This window comes from Sebastes fasciatus, chromosome 19 (assembly GCF_043250625.1).
Source record: "Sebastes fasciatus isolate fSebFas1 chromosome 19, fSebFas1.pri, whole genome shotgun sequence".
NCBI lineage: Eukaryota > Metazoa > Chordata > Actinopteri > Perciformes > Sebastidae > Sebastes > Sebastes fasciatus.
The window spans coordinates 6,050,029-6,067,150 of NC_133813.1; the positions used below are offsets into that span (position 1 = coordinate 6,050,029).

Here is a 17,122-nt window from a genome sequence, read left to right on the forward strand (position 1 = left end):
GAGGGCGATAACAACTATCTATCTATATATATATATATATATATATATAATTTTTTATTTTTTTGGGCCCACCACCACCTTCCCTCTTTGGAGGACTAAATTTACTTTGTTTTCTTTCTTTTTCTTTTCAAATTAACAGCCAATGAAGGAAAAGAAAATTGATAATACTAATAATAATCACAATCTAAGTCGAACTATATTACTTTAAATGATATTACTATATATCTGCACTCCCCCCAGCCTCCCCCCTTTTCTGTTAACTTATTTGTTTATTTAATTTATTATTATTGTCACTTTCTTATTTTTGTACTAGTATTGTTTCTTTTTTTCTTCTTTTTTTTAATTCTATTCTTTCCTTTTATTCTTTTTATTCTTATTCTTATTTCTTTTCTTAATTTTATTTCAATTTTGAATGTTGAAGTTGTTTTCTCTAGTGTACTTAGAGAGTTTGTCTCTAAGCTCAACTACTTAAAAAAATGGTTTATAAACTATTGTAATTACTGTAAATTGCATATATGAAAACAACCGTGAAAAAATAAAGTATGAAAAAAATAAATATTATCGAATATTTTCTATTTCATATGCTGATTCTGTATGACAATAAACCTGCATGTTAGCAGTTTGTCCACTAGAGGTCACACTCTGCACATTGTTGGAATCACAGAGTGCAAAGTGGGAAACAACAATATCTCTGCATGTGGTAATGATTACAATCTTCTTTTTTTCCTCACTGACTGAGCTTCAACCACATCTTAATGCTTTACGGTCATCTCAGCTGTTTGCAGCTGGATCACAGTCAGTTTCACTTGTGCTTTATTATTCTTGCCCGTTAACTAAACAGATTAGTTCTCCCAACCAACATCTTCACAATATAAACCTAGTCAATAATACTAACCATTCAACCTCTGAGATTCCCCGAGCAGCACCATCCCAGACATTAAAACTCGGCTGTGCGTATTACAGACCTCTGCAGGTGTGATGTAGGACTGTGGTTCCGGCCATAGGCTTAGTTAGACCACAAGAGGCACACAGAGCGGACTATAAATAACCACATAATTAAAGGCGTTGACAGGGAACTCACATTGTGGTTAGAACAGTTTCCCCCTGAGCCCCTCTTTGGTTAAAAAAGTCTCACTGCACTGCAACCCTAAAAATACTAGTAGGTATACCCTTAGAAGATGTGCATATGTAGGCTTATACATAGAGAATTTGTTGAAAACTTAATCTGACATCATGGCATCACGAGAATATGCTTTCATTGCTATTTAGACTAAACTAAAGACTTTGGTCTTATTATACTTAGTGGCTCTTCAATAGACATAGTAGGGGCAACAAAGCATGAAAAATCTACAGTATACCACTTGTGCTTTAACACATCCATCACATTAATTCATTTAATTATGTTTTGGTCACTTGGGGGCAGCATAACAAGCTGTAAACACAACGTTGACGGATTATCACCTTACACATATGTTCCAAATTGCATACTTTTTCTTTTTTACTTTTAGTACATACTGCAGCTGCCCTCACAAAGTGTGTACTGTTGCATGCAGTATGCATAGAATTGGGACATACTACTTTGTACTTTGTTGACCCTCTTGCTCCGGATTGTGGGTCAGAATAGTCAGAAAAACATGCTGGCTTGCACAACCAAAGAACTTATAGTGTCAAAAATAAGAAGAACAAGAAGAAGAAGAAGAAGAAGAAGAAGAAGAAGAAGAAGAAGAAGAAGAAAGGCACCCTATTAATCCCCAAGGGTAATACCAGTACTTAACCAGTACGCAAGTAGAATTGTAGTATTTCTACTTTTACTGTAGGATACTTAAAGCATCTGAATACTTGTTCCACCACCCTGATAATAAGTAGGCTTTGGTGAGAAGAGCTCTTTACAATTCTGATGCTGTTCTTGCAGCTATGAGCATGATGATGACTTATTATGAACATCCCTAAAGTAGGCAAAAGCTCTCCCCCAGCAGTCATTCATTATCCTGACAGGATGCAGGAGCCACGCCCCCTTTACTACGTCAGAGGAGGAGTGTTTATAAACCCTGTGCACCAGGCTGGAGGAGGTTTAGATCTCTGCTCTCTCTTGTTACTGCAGCACAGCTCTCCTCTCTGGAACAAAAGACTGATCGGTGGTCAGTGGTCAACCACAAGGCTCTGTAGATGGGAAAGAGAAGAGACAAACCGGCGTGTGGAGCATATAGCAGCTGAGAAGTTTACACGGGTCTCTTCTTCTGTAACATCTGGTCTCTTCTGCAACATCTGGCACTTTTCCTTCAGTCTCCTTCAGCAGCTGCACTTTCCATCAACTATTGATCCCTGCAAGTTCACAGCGGTACGGTCAGTTTTTAATACTATTATTATTATATATTAATATAAACCAGCATGCTTCTTGTACATTTTCCAGTTCTTATATATTCAGGCTATATCTCTCGAAAATCACACTTTTTTTTCAGAATATTACAATGAATTTGTACTTTCGGCTAACTAGAAAGAAAATTGCAATGTTAGGTAGTAGAAATATTAATATTATAATAATAACTAATGCAGATGGGCTGCTTCTGAGATATTTTCCTTATCAAAATACTTAGTAACAACTGTATTATTTTTATTATTATTATTATTATTATTATTATTATTATTATTACATATATATATAGATAAATAGATAGATTGATAGATGTACTTTATTGATCCCAAATTGGGAAATTATTGTGTTAAAGCAGCAGGTTATTCAAGCAATGCACAGGAACAGTAATATAAATAAATAAATACATTAAAAAAATACATAAAATGTACATGTCAACACTAGAGAAATATATCCATAGCATACAAAATATAAAGATTATTGGAATACACTATAAATATACCTGACTACTACAAAAAGCATAAAAAAATATAAATTATAAACATAGAATAACCCACTATATACATTAGAAAGTGTGCAATAACATACTATATACATTAGCAAAGTATTCAAGATATTATATAAATTAGAAATTATTATAATATAATAATAGTTATTATTATTATTATTGTTGTTGTTATTGTTGTAATTAACTAGTATTAGTAGTTGCCCAGTAGTAGGCTAGTGGTTAAATGTAAATTAAATGTAAATATAATGAAATAAGTTGCTTGTCTCTTTTTGTGCCTATAACCTCATCATCTCATCAAACGTGAGTTACTGTAGATTGCAAGCTTGTTCATTTTAAAAATGTGATTTTTTTTTGCTGTGCATGCAGCCCGCTTGGCTTTGTGTGGGTCTAAAGTCACTAATTTATAATTTGACTGCAACTGTAGTTGGCTTCCTTCTGCGAGAGAACACTAGATGAACTTCTGTTATTACAGTTTTTCTCATTCGCTTTAGCTCAATTCCTGAATGAGAATTGTTTTTGTTTTTTTCAAAACAATGAGCTCAAATCTCTGAACAATTAGTTTGTCGTTCACAAAAGATTTTAACTTCTCATTCATTCAAGGAAATTATAAGAGCAAAAGAGTCGGCACAATAACCACTTGCTCATGTCTTGCTGATCAAAACTGATGAGTCCTCTTCACAACTTCTAAACTTTCTTTCATCGTTTGAGCCATCACATGCAAAATGATCCATTCGATTATCAAAATCTGTCAGACATACATGTATATTCCATAAATATCTATGACGAATTTTCGGTTCACTGTATATTATTTTACCTGAAAGATAAAAAGAGAATTTTCTGTTTATAATACATGTAACACATTGCTACACAAATACATTTTCTGTGTATACAGTATTCTACACTATAGTATTAACTTTTCCCAGTAAACTTTGACCTACTGTTGAAACAGGAATCTAAAAAAGCTCAGTGCGATACACAACAGCATTCAGCTAGACAAAACTGACATTCTGGTATCGTACAGTAAACTGTCAGTGTCAACAAAATTAGAACATAACACAGATTTGTATATAAGAAACATTTCCAGGGTTGATGGTGAAAAAACATCTAAACATTTTGACCAGTACGGCTCACACGCCATGACCAAACAACTTTTTATTTTGGCGGCCGATTTACTGACACAATAACTCGGTTTTGAAGGTTTTGGTTGAGTTACTACCTTTTGCAGACATGCAACAGAGTTGTGATGTCTCATCGAAAAGTTGTGACACTTACAGTTTAGAGAAAGTGAAGACTGTTTAAAAAAAATGAGCCAAAGCGATTGAAAAAAACTGTAATACATGTATAAAACACATTATCTGTCATCATCCTGGAAACCCTTATAACTGCATGCCTTAAAGCTCAGAGGTCACTACAGTGATTTACTCAGTGTGATGAATTATTAGATAGAGCAGTAGGCTACTACAAGATCACTCATATGGCCTCATAAGACCTCTAATCCAACAAGCCTCTGTGCAGAAATAGGCTTGTTTATGGAAAACTTAAAGTGATGCCTTTTTATACTAATTAAGATATTACTGTTGTCGTAGAGTTCAGGATTACATTACAATAGTTATTCCTGTGTGAGAGGCATCAGTCAATTACATCCAGTTTGAGGAAAATGAGCCATTATTGTCTCTGTCAACCTGAAACTGCATTCAATTCATCAGTGTGTCCGGACTGCAGCGGAACTGTGTTCCTCTTCAATAGCTCCTGTTTCTATTGACGGCTTCATCAGTCAGGCTGTTTCCAGGGCAGAACACAAGTGGTTGCTTATTCACCAGCCTTTGTTCACGGTGGGGAGGGTTCAAGTGTTTAATGAAGACACAACAATGGTGATTAGAGGTCAACTTGCTGGATGTGTGAATCTCAGGGGAGTGACAAAAAGCTGCAGGACCGTTTTCATCAGTCTATACAGGAAGTCACATAAACATTCATTAGATCCTAACTGAATAAAATGGTATTTATTCATTTATCCAGCTTTTATTTAGTCACTAATAATTGTTGCTTGCTTGATGCTTGCGTTTTTGCTTTTTTTTAGGGGTGTACAGGGGGTCTTTAGGGGGAGATAGCAGGTCAACAGTAGATGTCACATAGAAGTGGTGTACATCATCTGAAAGCTGGGAACCTGGAGATTAATTTGAGATGCTGCTCAGCACTGTGTGTCAAGTTGTTCAAGTCATAAATCAGATATTAACATGAATTAATTGATTAAAACTAATTGTGAAAGTGTATAAGGGTTTAGAACATTATGATAGAAGTATATGATTTCCATCCCCATGCTCTTTTATGTCTCATAAGTTGTTGCAGCAGTTTTTGGGTTGATACCATTTGTTACACAGATTTGTTGCTAAATTTAACCTTTTTTTTACCACTCGAGAATTGATCAAAATTATCAATAATCCCTCCAAAATACCTCATTATGACACCAAGACCATGAGGAACACCATAGAAAAAGCCATGCTGTGATTTGGTTTCAAAAACTTTTTACATTTGAGGATTTCTGCAAGAATTGCATTTTTCGGCGATTGGGTGGCGAGCGCTTCTGTTGTGTAAACTGCTCAGAAACCCCCTTATTGTCAATCTACCTAGGGAAGCCATCCATCTTCTGAATGCTCTAGGTCTGTAGTTTGTGGTTGTAAAGTTTCATGAGGCTGTGATTATCCTAGAGGTCACCACAGGTCATATTTAATTTTTAAAAATGTCACTACAATGAAATGGCTACTTTGGGGACTAACATCATCACACATGAATACAGTTGGGCTCATTGGATCCACAAGAGTCTCAGCTTTACAGTGATACCCAATTTATGTAATTCAAGACTGTTTAGGGACCCCAGTATGCAGAAATATTCAAATACATCATTTTAGAATCGGCGAAAATAACACATTTATACTGCATGAAAAAAACTGCATGTGATTATCATAAAGTGGGCATGACTGTAAAGGGAAGTGCATGGAAGAATTAGAGATTTAAGTCAAGCACTTTCTACATATTCAGCAATGTAGTTGTGTACTGTATCGTACTGTGATTCTTACCTACCTCAGTCCGATTCAACAGTCTTTGTTCACACTGAACTATCGATATCACTGCTTCCACTCCCTGAGACTGATGACACATATCGGGGCTTTGCCTTGCAGAAGATGATTAAATGAAGGATTTGCATTTTAATTGGTTAAGAATTGTTTCAGAGAGCTATCTGGCAGATGTCTTGAAACTTCTTGGATTAACGCAGGTGTTTGCATGATGATTACATTGGCTGCTCCTCTGCAATTAGTTTCACACGTGGCCAGGAATATTTAACTCAGACGTACTAAGATTAAGGACGTGCTTGAGGTTTCACTGTTGTTGTAGTGTCCATGTTGTGTTTAGTTTTAAAGGATTCATTAACCAAAGCCTCTTGACTGCTGTATCTTCACATAACACTTCATTATATGTCCAAGCACGGGGCACAGACTGCTTCTACCAGCAACCAGCTGCAAAAACATCCAGAGGAAGTGTTCCTATCCATGTAGAGATGCTAGAGATAACTCCAAGTGAACGACAAACTGCAAGGTAGAAAAAGTTTCCACAATGTTGGATGAGGCGTCTGTCTCACCGGGGTGGAAGCTGTTGTATCATGCAGACTCGGCCCGCTAATTGATTTCATGGCTGGTGATGTGGCACCCAAAGGAATCTGGCACTGAAGACAGGAAATAGATGAAGGAAAAAACAGGAGTCCATTGAGGGACAGGGTGACAAAAGACATCCTGTGTTCTCAGTATGAATCTAGTTGAACCACTGTGGTGTAGTGATTGGCTCCTGGTTGTAACAGTGCTCTGGCTATAGTATAGTGAGCTGAAGCCATGACGCCACATGCGGGCTGGCCTCTATAACTTGGAGTTAGCATTTTTTTTCATTGGTTATACCAGTTTTAGAGCTAGAGTGAACGTAAGGAATCCATTGGTACCAACCATGTCATGCTAACATGTCGGTAAGGGGGCTGAATAACGCTCCAAAGTTTACTAAATTTAACCATTTTTTTCCATTCGAGAATTGATCGAAATGACCAATAATCCCTCCAAAATATCACATTAAGACACCAAGACCTTGAGGAACACCATAGAAAAAGCCATGCTGTGATTTGGTTTAAAAAACTTTTGACATTTGAAAAAAAATCTGCAAGAATTGCATTTTTCGGCAATTGGATGGCGAGCACTTCTGTTGTGTAAACTGCTCAGAAACCCCCTTATTGTGAATATACCTAGGAAAGCCATCCATCCTCTGAATGCTCTAGGTCTCTAGTTTGTGGCTGTAAAGTTTCATGATGCTGTGATTATCCTAGAGGTCACCACAGGTCATTTTATACAGAGAGGTCAAATAAAAAAAAAAAATGGTCTCACTACAATGAAATGGCTCCTAATATGGGGATTAACATCATCACACATGAATACAGTTGGGCTCATTGGATCCACAAGAGTCTCAGCTTTACAGTGATGCCCAATTTATGTTATTCCAAGACTGTTTAAGGACCCCAGTATGCAGAAATATTCAAACACATCATTTTAGAATAGGAGAAAATAACACATTTATACTGCATGCAAAAACACTGCATGTGATTATCATAAAGTGGACATGTCTGTAAAGGGGAGACTCGTGGGTACCCATAGCACCATTTTCATTCACATATCTTGAGGTCAGAGGTCAAGGGGACCCCTTTGAAAACGGCCATGCCAGTTTTTCCTCGCTAAAGTTTAGCCCAACTTTGGGAGCGTTATTTAGCCTCCTTCCCGACATGGATGCATGACACATGTTTTTCTAGTTTCATTTGATATACGGACTCTAGCCCTAAAACTGAACCTATTAGAAAGACAGTAAAGTCAGTCGGGTTAAAGTGATGTCAGTTTCTAAAAAGAGAATGTAATCCTGATGTTTGGAAAAAACCCGGATTCAAATGGTTTAAATTGAAAGTCACTTTTTCAATTCATTCATGAATAAGCCTTCACTAATGGGAAGGTTTGGTCCCGGTGCATGAGGCTGTTTGTGGTTTTAATGCAGCCTTGGGCTTCTTAACATGGTGTTCCTGTGGCTGATTAGAGCCAGGTGTCTACTCTAGAAAATGAGGGTATTGAGGGCAGCCTGCTTCGCTGCGGAGGACCAGCTGCTGCGAGCTCAAATAATCTTGTGGGAAGGCTAGTCGTAAAGCTAAACATGCCCTTGCTGAAATTAGACGCTCTGGAGGACAAATTGTGCTGCTGTTGCTCATTTGGAAAATGAAATCTAGCCCTGCAATTATTTTATGTTGTTGTTGGCGCTAATTATAAATCACGGAAGCGGCTGAAGAAGCAGTGTTGCTGACTCATTGCTGAGTAGCACACACTGCTATGCTTGTACTCAGTGTGATTCAAAAGCCATATTACTCCCAGCTGTGCATGAAATCAGTTCGGTTTTGTAATGGAAAAATGAAGGACGGAGAAATACAGTAAATGTTGCCTGATGGCGTATGTAACGCTGTTTCCATCAACTTTACCTCGAACCATTTCCTTTTGAAAGTGTTTTACAATAAGTTTCTACGAGATGATGAAGGAACGAGCAGCTGAATCAAATGAAGTACATTTCCAGAAAGTGAAGGCCTTCTGCATCCTGTCATAGAGCAGCCATTCAGCTTCAAAGGGCCTCCTCCTCCTCCTGGGACACATTATCATGTTAAGGGACGAGCTATTTGGAGACCCAAAGATGATGTTTTCCTGTCGGGGGTTTCACATGCCCATACATACCCCCACAAGTAAACAGCCTCAAGCTTTTTACCGGAAAGATCCAAAAACCAAATCGATTTGGATCTGATGCCAAGAGACACATTTGGGAAGACGGGGATGTGTGTTCCTGTCTGCGGTTATTCTCTCTACATTCTCAGCACAGTAAATGTACTGAGGATAAGATGTGATAACTTGAATTAGCTGTTGGTTTTCCCCTGAAAGAAACCTCTTCACACAGTCAGGACCCTGGAGTGATCCGACATGGCTGTTACCTGGATGTTTACATGAGGGGTTCTGCAAATGTCGATTACTCATTTAACCCTCTGAGACCCGCGATCCTGACTGACTTTGCTGTCTGTCAGAGGCTCTAGTAGTAGGTTCAGCTTTAGAGTGAAGCTACAGCTATCATATGAAACTAGAAAACCTAAGAAATCCATTGGTACCAACCATGTCATGCTACCATGTCGGGAATGAGGCTAAATAATGCTCCAAAGTTGGGCTACATTTTAGCGAGGAAAAACTGGCATGGCCATTTTCAAAGGGGTCCCTTGACCTCTGACCTCAAGATATGTGAATGAAAATGGGTTTTATGGGTACCCACGAGTCAGTTTTGGGCAAAAAAACATGCAATTTCATGCAGTTTATGCAGTATGACTCTTGTGGATCCAATGAGCCCAACTGTATTCATGTGTGATGATGTTAGTCCTCATAGTAGCCATTTCATTGTAGTGAGACCAATTCTTTTAAACTTGACCTCACTGTATAAAATGACCTGTGGTGACCTCTAGGATAATCACAGCCTCATGAAACTTTACAGCCACAAACTAGAGACTTAGAGCTTTCAGAGGATGGATGGCTTTCCTAGGTAGATTGACAATAAGGGGGTTTCTGAGCAGTTTACACAACAGAAGCGCTCGCCATCCAATCGCTGAAAAATGCAATTCTTGCAGAAATCTCCAAATGTCAAAAGTTTTTGATACCAAATCCCAGTATGGCTTTTTCTATGGTGTTCCTCAAGGTCTTGGTGTCTTAATGTGGTATTTTGGAGGGATCATTGATCATTTTTATCAATTCTCGAGTGGTAAAAAAAAAAGTTAAATTTAGCTCCAAATCTGAGTAACAAATGGTATCAACCCAAAAAATTGTTGCAACAACATATTTAATGAAGAATATAACCAGACATTAATTTCAGAAAAGTAAGCAGTTTGGAGCTTTTCATTTAGGAAATGCCATATATTTAACTGTTCCATTGAGTATTTCCTGCTTCAATTGTTTGTCCTCTTGCCCTGTCTTCAGGTTGCTATGGTGAACAGCAGGGTGGAGGCACCCACAGTGGCGGTGATGGGCGGCGGCGGGGGGACAGCGAGCAGGTTGTGTGCAGGATGTGGAGGTCGAATCGTAGACCGCTTCCTGCTCTTCTCCATGGAGCGGTACTGGCACACGCGGTGCCTCAAGTGCTCCTGCTGCCACGCTCAGCTGGGCGAGTACAGCAGCACCTGCTACAGCAAAGGAGGCATGATCCTCTGCAAGAACGACTACATCAGGTGAGCATCAGGTGATGAGCATTGTAGACAGAGGTCTATGGAATGGCAGAAAATAGTGAAAAATCACAATTTCTTTAAGTCTCATTGCTTATTGTGTCCAACCAACAGTCCAAAACAAGTTTACTATCTCATAAGACAAAGCAAAGCAGCATATCCTCACAATTGAGAAGCTGCAACTAGGTAATGTTAGGTCATTGTACCCTGAAAAACTACATAAAAGATGGATCTATTGGCAAAATAGTTGCTGATCAAAGCTATGGTCCGTAATCTTAAGAAACTAGCAAGAGATTTTAACAATGATCCAACCTCTTCTCCAATGAGAGTAGCTCGCAGCTCTCGCCTCAAAAGTCCCTGAATCTAGAGAGAAAGACACCAAGTCATCAACACTAGCAGCAAGTTTTCTGTTGATACCATTTGTTACACAGATTTGGTGCTAAATTTAACCATTTTTTTCTACTCGAGAATTTATAAAAAAGATCAATAATCCCTCCAAAATACCACATTAAGACACCAAGACCTTGAGGAACACAATAGAAGAAGCCATGCTGTGATTTAGTATCAAAAACTTTTGACATTTGGAGATTTCTGCAAGATTTTTTTAGCAATTGGATGGCGAGTGCTTGTTTTCCTAGGAAAGCCATCCATCCTCCGAATGCTCTAGGTCTCTAGTTTGTGGGTGTAAAGTTTCATGAGGCTGTGATTATCCTAGAGGTCACCACAGGTCATTTTATACAGTGAGGTCACGTTTCAATGAAATAGCTACTATTGGGACTAACATCATCACACATGAATACAGTTGGGCTCATTGGATCCACAAGAGTCTCAGCTTTACAGTGATACATAATTTCTGTAATTCAAGACTGTTTCGTGGGTACCCATAGAACCCATTATCATTCACATATCTTGAGGTCAGAGGTCAAGGGACCCCTTTGAAAATGGCCATGCCAGTTTTCCTTGCTAAAATTTAGCCCAACTTCGGAGCGCTATTTAGCTTCTTTCCCAACAAGCTGACATGATGATGGTTGGTACCAATGGATTCTTTAGGTTTTCTAGTTTCATATGATACCAGTACCTTCACTCTAGCTTAAAGACTGAGCCTGTTACAGCCTCTTAAAAACAGTAATGTTGGCCGGGATCGCTGGCGGGTTATTGTGATTTGAGTTTCAATTGCTGAAAAGCATATTAATGGCAGTTTTAGAAGGGTAGTGTGAATTGCCAGATAGTCAAATTGCTTTCTAATTTGACCTGTAGCTTGACTGATTATGTATTTGTTTGTTTATTTGGTGTAGAAGTTTCTAATTGTGCTCCGTTACTCAGTTGTTCCAGGCTATAGGACTTAATACTGTTGACCTGCCACTGGCATTCATTTATTCATTATTCATTTATTCAGTTCTGTGGCAGCGCTGCAAATAAAAAGCTCATACATGTGTATAAAAAGGCTTATAAGTGAAAGTTGGAGTTGCTAATTCAGAGAAAAAAACCTCACGACTGCCTCCCGGACACGATGAAAACACAGCACACATTTGCATTTTGTTCGGTTAATTAAAGATGTTGCTCATCTTATCAGACTGCTCTCTGGCCCCGTGGATCTGTCAGGTCCAATCAGTCTTGTTTTTCGTTGCACGAGACCCAGAGCAAAGGTAGTTGGACCCCCAACCCTGACCTGAGGTGGACAAGAAAGTGCTGATCTAAGGCCTGGTTCGGGTCGGGTCCTCTGACTCTTGCCTTTAAGCCAGTAAAGCAGGATGAGATGTAACTGAGCCTTGAGAGGGGTGTGCGTGTGAGTGAATGTGTGTGTGTGTGTGTGTGTGTGTGTGTGTGTGTGTGTGGGGGCGGGGGGTGTTAATTAAGGAGAACAGGAATCCTCTCAGGCGTATTCATTAAATGACTGTTTGGATTAAGATAAAAAATTCATTACTCTGTGCAGTCATTGAAAGAGAGAGACAGAGAGCAGCCAAACTGGTCAAGTTTAAGTGTCACAAGGCATCAGTTTCACAAGAGGTTGTAATGATGACAGAGGCGACCTATTAAGACTTCGACCTGCTGCAGTTCAGCCTCTGATAGATAAGTGTGCTCTTTTGTTCAGAGCCGAGTCGATACTATCACGATACTTGGGTGCTGATTCGATAAGTATTGCGATTCTACAAGTCTTGCGATTCGATATTACGATTTATTGCGAATTTGTGTTAACTTTTTTAACACTAGACCATGGGGAAAAGTTGAATCATACACTTTTAGGGAAAATATCTAAATTAATACAGTAAAAATATTTGATTTTCAGCATGTATGTAGTCAGAGATGTCCTGAAGTCAAATATATCAGTCATTGTCAGGCATTATTTATTACATTTTCTTTCCAGCAACCCAAAAATCAAAGAAAAAAAGACATTTCCCTCACATATTAGTGGTATTTTCTTTTTAATTTTGAAGGGACACGTAATGTTTTATACTTCTGGTGAATATAATCCAATCAATCTTATTTCCATATATGTATTTTGCTCCCTTTGTTAACACCTTATTTTGAAAACCGGACGTAATCACACGTGTATACTTCCTCTAAATTCTCCAAGGTCGTCGCTAGTTCTCCCGCCAGCTCCGTTCTCTTTATACATCCATGGTCAGCTCCATCGGGGCCGTCAGTACTAACTCCCTCTAGGCTTGAAAGTTGGCTGTAAAAAAGTTTGTAGTTTGCTCTTTACAAAGAGCAGATGGTCTGTTTGACTTCCTGTCACTTACAATAGATGCCAATGCTGACAAGTTTTTACTTCTGCGGTGCTTCCGACATCTCAAATTCACATCATGCAAATTAACAACACTGTTTTGCTGTAGCTGTTGATGCAAAATAGTGTTAAATGAGTTGAAGTGACAATCTTGTGCTGTGGTTTTATGTGCAGGCTGTTTGGACACAGTGGAGCCTGCAGCGCTTGTGGTCAGTCGATACCTGCTAGTGAGATGGTGATGCGAGCACAAGGAAACGTTTATCACCTTAAGGTGAGTGTGATTACGTAATTGTACTCCAACATTTACATTACCACAATCTTTATGCTATATAATCACACGTGACACTCTGTTGTTTTCCCAGTGTTTTACCTGTGCGACCTGTAGGAACCGGCTGGTCCCTGGCGATCGCTTTCACTACGTCAACGGGACTATTTTCTGTGAACACGACCGGCCTGGTGGAGGTCTGCTCACTGGACATCCGACTCCTCTGCAGACCAACAGCATGATGTCTGACCAGAAGGTGAGAGGCCATGATGTGATGCTAGTAAGCATTGCTTTATCCACTTTTTATAATTAGTATAAAAAGTAACTTTGGGCAACAGGACATGGTGTTGCATTTCCCCGCAAATTAGGCTATCATTGTTCTCTTTGTTTACACAAAACGGAGGAAATAAGGGAGATTAAAAATAACCCTCAATGATGATGCTGTCATTGGCTTATAGAACTCATGGTGTGGTGTGCACATTCAAACATGTTATTAGTCCTATTTCTACACACAGCACAGTCTACACCTGCTCTATATGAAAAGTAGTTGATTTGATATTACAAAGCAGAAACACTATCATTAATAAAGGAGTAAATTAGTGAATCAAGCCATCATTACATGCATCAATTAACACTCAGAGACCCGCGATCCCGACTGACTTTACTGTCTTTCAGAGGCTCTAGTAGGTTCAGTTTTAGGGCTAGAATGAAGCTATAGATATCATATAAAAGAAGAAAACCTAAGATATACATACATTTACAACCACGTCATGCTACCATGTTGGGAAGGAAGTTTCATCAGTTTTCATCCCACAAAATTGAAAATGAGCATAAAAACAGATGGATGGAAACACACTTTCTGTACGGTGTGAAAAGGTGTTACTAGTAACATTTACAACTTCTTCTCTCTCCACTGTTCACAGGTCTGCTGAGGAAGAGGATGGAAAACTAAATGTGTGCCTTCTCCCCCCACCTTCCTCCTCTGTCCCTCCTTCACCCTCCTCCTCCTCTAACCTATAAATCCTGCCATCGGTTGACCACCCTCCAGTCTGATGGACAGTCTGGATACAGTCATTACTGCACCTCGTTTAGATTTCATCATCCCAATAGAAACTTCTCTGAGTCGCCTGTGAGGAGTGAAATCTGGACAAGTGCAGTACTCCGCTGGCGGGATGAGGATGCTGAGGATGGTTGGACTTTATTTATACAGTAGGCTGTTGTCTATTGTGAACTGTGGCAATATTACTGATAAGAACTGGCGAGGCTAACGGGGGGAAAAATGGAAGACTGCCATGGAATCATCCATTACCTTCTTTACCCAGCTAGCCAGTTACAGCGGGCATTTAATACGGAGGGACTGACAGCAAAGTGACTCCTGCAGGAGGTGAAATATACTTCACACACACATAGTTTGACCTTTTTTTTTTTGAGGAAAAATTGTATGGATTCCAGCTGCAGGATGTTTCCTTCCTTCCTTCCTAGTCTCCGCATTGTTTTTTCATATCTGAGGCTGTAGTGCAGTAATAAAGGACCATTTTTTTCCCGTTTCTAGCCCATTAACTACAAATTGTGTCTTATTAGTGGGGCAGCTAAACTGAAATATTCATAACAATTGTGCATTTTGCAAAAAAAGCACCAAATTTGGCACAGATGTACATTTATATGTTAGGAAAAGATATAGATATCGTCGATACCATTTTGAAAAATTTGCAGCGCCCCAAAATCTATATCTTTTCATAACATATAAACCTACATCTGTGCCTGAATTGTCGCTTTTATCGCAAAATTCACAATTGTTCTGAATATTTCAGCTGAGCTGCCTCACTAATGTACCTTCTCTTCTTCAGCTGTCCATACATCATGTACTTTTTGGGGTTCATCAGTGTTTGTAAGTGTGTTTGGAAAGATACTGAGATTTAGCAGCAGCGGTGTATACTGTACAGTCTAAATGTTTATTGCAGCAATGGTTCAAGTTTTACAAACGGATCTGTTCATAGTTTATGAATGCGTGAAGGAAGATTGGGAGAATATGTTCAAAGTGCACTAATATCCTGTGGTGGTGTTGTGTGCTACAGTGTATGAATCATGTTTTCTGTGTTGTTGTTTTTTTTCAATCAAGAGTTGTATTGCTCTAACGGTGTATGGGGAAGAGAATAAGTCCTCTCTGAAGAATTAATAATAATGTTCAGCTGTCTCACATGTGATGAGTGTGTATGGCAAGCTGTTTAAACATTTAATAGCTAGACAGGATATTCATGAGAGATATCTGCAACGTCATTTTGGTTAGTCAAAACTCTAATTCAAGATATCCCTAATTACATTTTGACTAGTACGATTCAAACTAGTTTTGCCATTCATGTAAATGGGGTTTCTCATTACAGATATCCACAATTCAAGTTTCAGATATCTACAATTTAATTCTGACTAGTCATAATTCCAGTTCAAGATATCTTTAATTCCCCCTCAATTGTAGATATCTACATTGTCCTTTTTAGATATTTAAGATTCAATTTTGACTAGTCAGATATGACGTTGTAGATATCTCTAACTGGAGTTAGGGATAGTCAAAATGTAATTACAGATATCTTGAATTCGAGTTTTGACTATGCAAAATGACGTTGCAGATATCTGTAATTACGTCAGCCGCTACGGCAAGTGGGAGGCGGAAACTATTCAAACATACTATGGCGCTGCACTGCAGCCGTATGGGTTTATAAAGTTTGTCTGGAGACAATAAATCTACAACACGCTGTAAATTTCCACCACAGCTCTCTAGTGAACAAAGCTCTCGTTCCCCACAAATTCCTCGATGATGAGCTCTTTCTGATTCATAGCATTTCCTAACTATCTGATCCACAGCGGTCTCTGACCACTCGCCTCACGGCCGGCTGCACATAGAGACCGATGTTATGTGTCCAGCTCAGAGGACGGCTTCTTTTGATTAAAATGAGGTTGTATAGCTCGTTGTCTACCTCACAATGGTTATAAAGAGCCGTCGTTTGTGTTTTAACTAAGTTTCGCTTATGAGTTATTGATCCGGGAAGTTTGAATCTGTGAATATCGTTCCAACTTTACCGAAGTTAGCAGAAGCTTCTGCTAACACTTTGTTGGGACGATATCCAATGGGAAGCCTTGCATGAGCAACGTCATGCACAACTGACTAGTCATAATGACGTTTGAGATATCCCTAATGTTAATAGTCAAGCTTAGCTATTAAATGTTAAAACGGCTTGCCATAGAGTGTGTGTCGAGGATGATCTGGCTACAGTAAGTGTGTAGCAACAGGTTACAGGTAGCCGATGCCGACCGAGGACTAAGTAAGAAATGCTTGTGGTTCTCAGACAAACATGGCTGATTACCCACAGGAATGGGATTTCAAAGGCCTGAGTCGAAGCCATTACAGAAGCAATTAAAGTGGGATGCGCTGGAGGCCTGCATGGGCTTTAGCAGCACTCCAGTGTTGCAGCCTAATGAGGCCTAATCTGGCGAGCTGGTCTAATTAAAAGGGAGGGAGCTTTTCCTGTGGGCACCAGGCAGCCAGCAGTTTGTGCTCTCTGTAGCTGTCTGAGGGGGAAAAAGCAAAGTGCGGGTCAGAAAAATGCTTTGTTTTATAGTTTCATATTTCTCCATTCTCTGTCCAAATTAAAACATTTAACTTGACATTTTTAACATCTTTTCTGGTCTCTGATCTTTTCCGAGGTCTTTGATTGCTTTCTGGCACGACATGTGCCTTTCAATTAGAGTTTTTTTTATATGTACATTTGGTACGGAAACTACAAGATCATTTCTTCCAGTCTAATTTTAGGATCACTCCCTTTCCGTATTGTTTGTGTGGCTTCTGCAGAGCCGAATTAAAGGCTGATGTGAAGCAGGCAGGACGGGTTAGAGGCATGAGTAGCCAGCTGTGACTCTTCAAATTAACAGCCCGCACAACTCAGCAGCTC

The 17,122-nt window shown here is 39.2% G+C and overlaps 1 protein-coding gene across 2 annotated transcripts; it reads left to right on the top strand.

Moving 5' to 3' along the window:
* The first annotated feature begins 2,079 nt into the window (after positions 1-2,079).
* On the top strand, positions 2,080-16,847 carry lmo4a (LIM domain only 4a). Of its 2 annotated transcripts, none has more exons than XM_074617795.1 (5): positions 2,080-2,338; positions 9,947-10,194; positions 13,088-13,184; positions 13,276-13,434; positions 14,102-16,847. In XM_074617795.1, exons 2-5 carry the CDS (start codon positions 9,953-9,955, stop codon positions 14,108-14,110), a joined length of 507 nt encoding a protein of 168 aa, XP_074473896.1. In that variant the 5' UTR covers positions 2,080-2,338; positions 9,947-9,952; the 3' UTR covers positions 14,111-16,847. The 2 variants fall into 2 exon arrangements, with proteins under 2 accessions (XP_074473896.1, XP_074473897.1); XM_074617796.1 differs by having other exon boundaries at positions 2,205-2,343; positions 14,102-14,242.
* Positions 16,848-17,122: the final 275 nt, after the last annotated feature.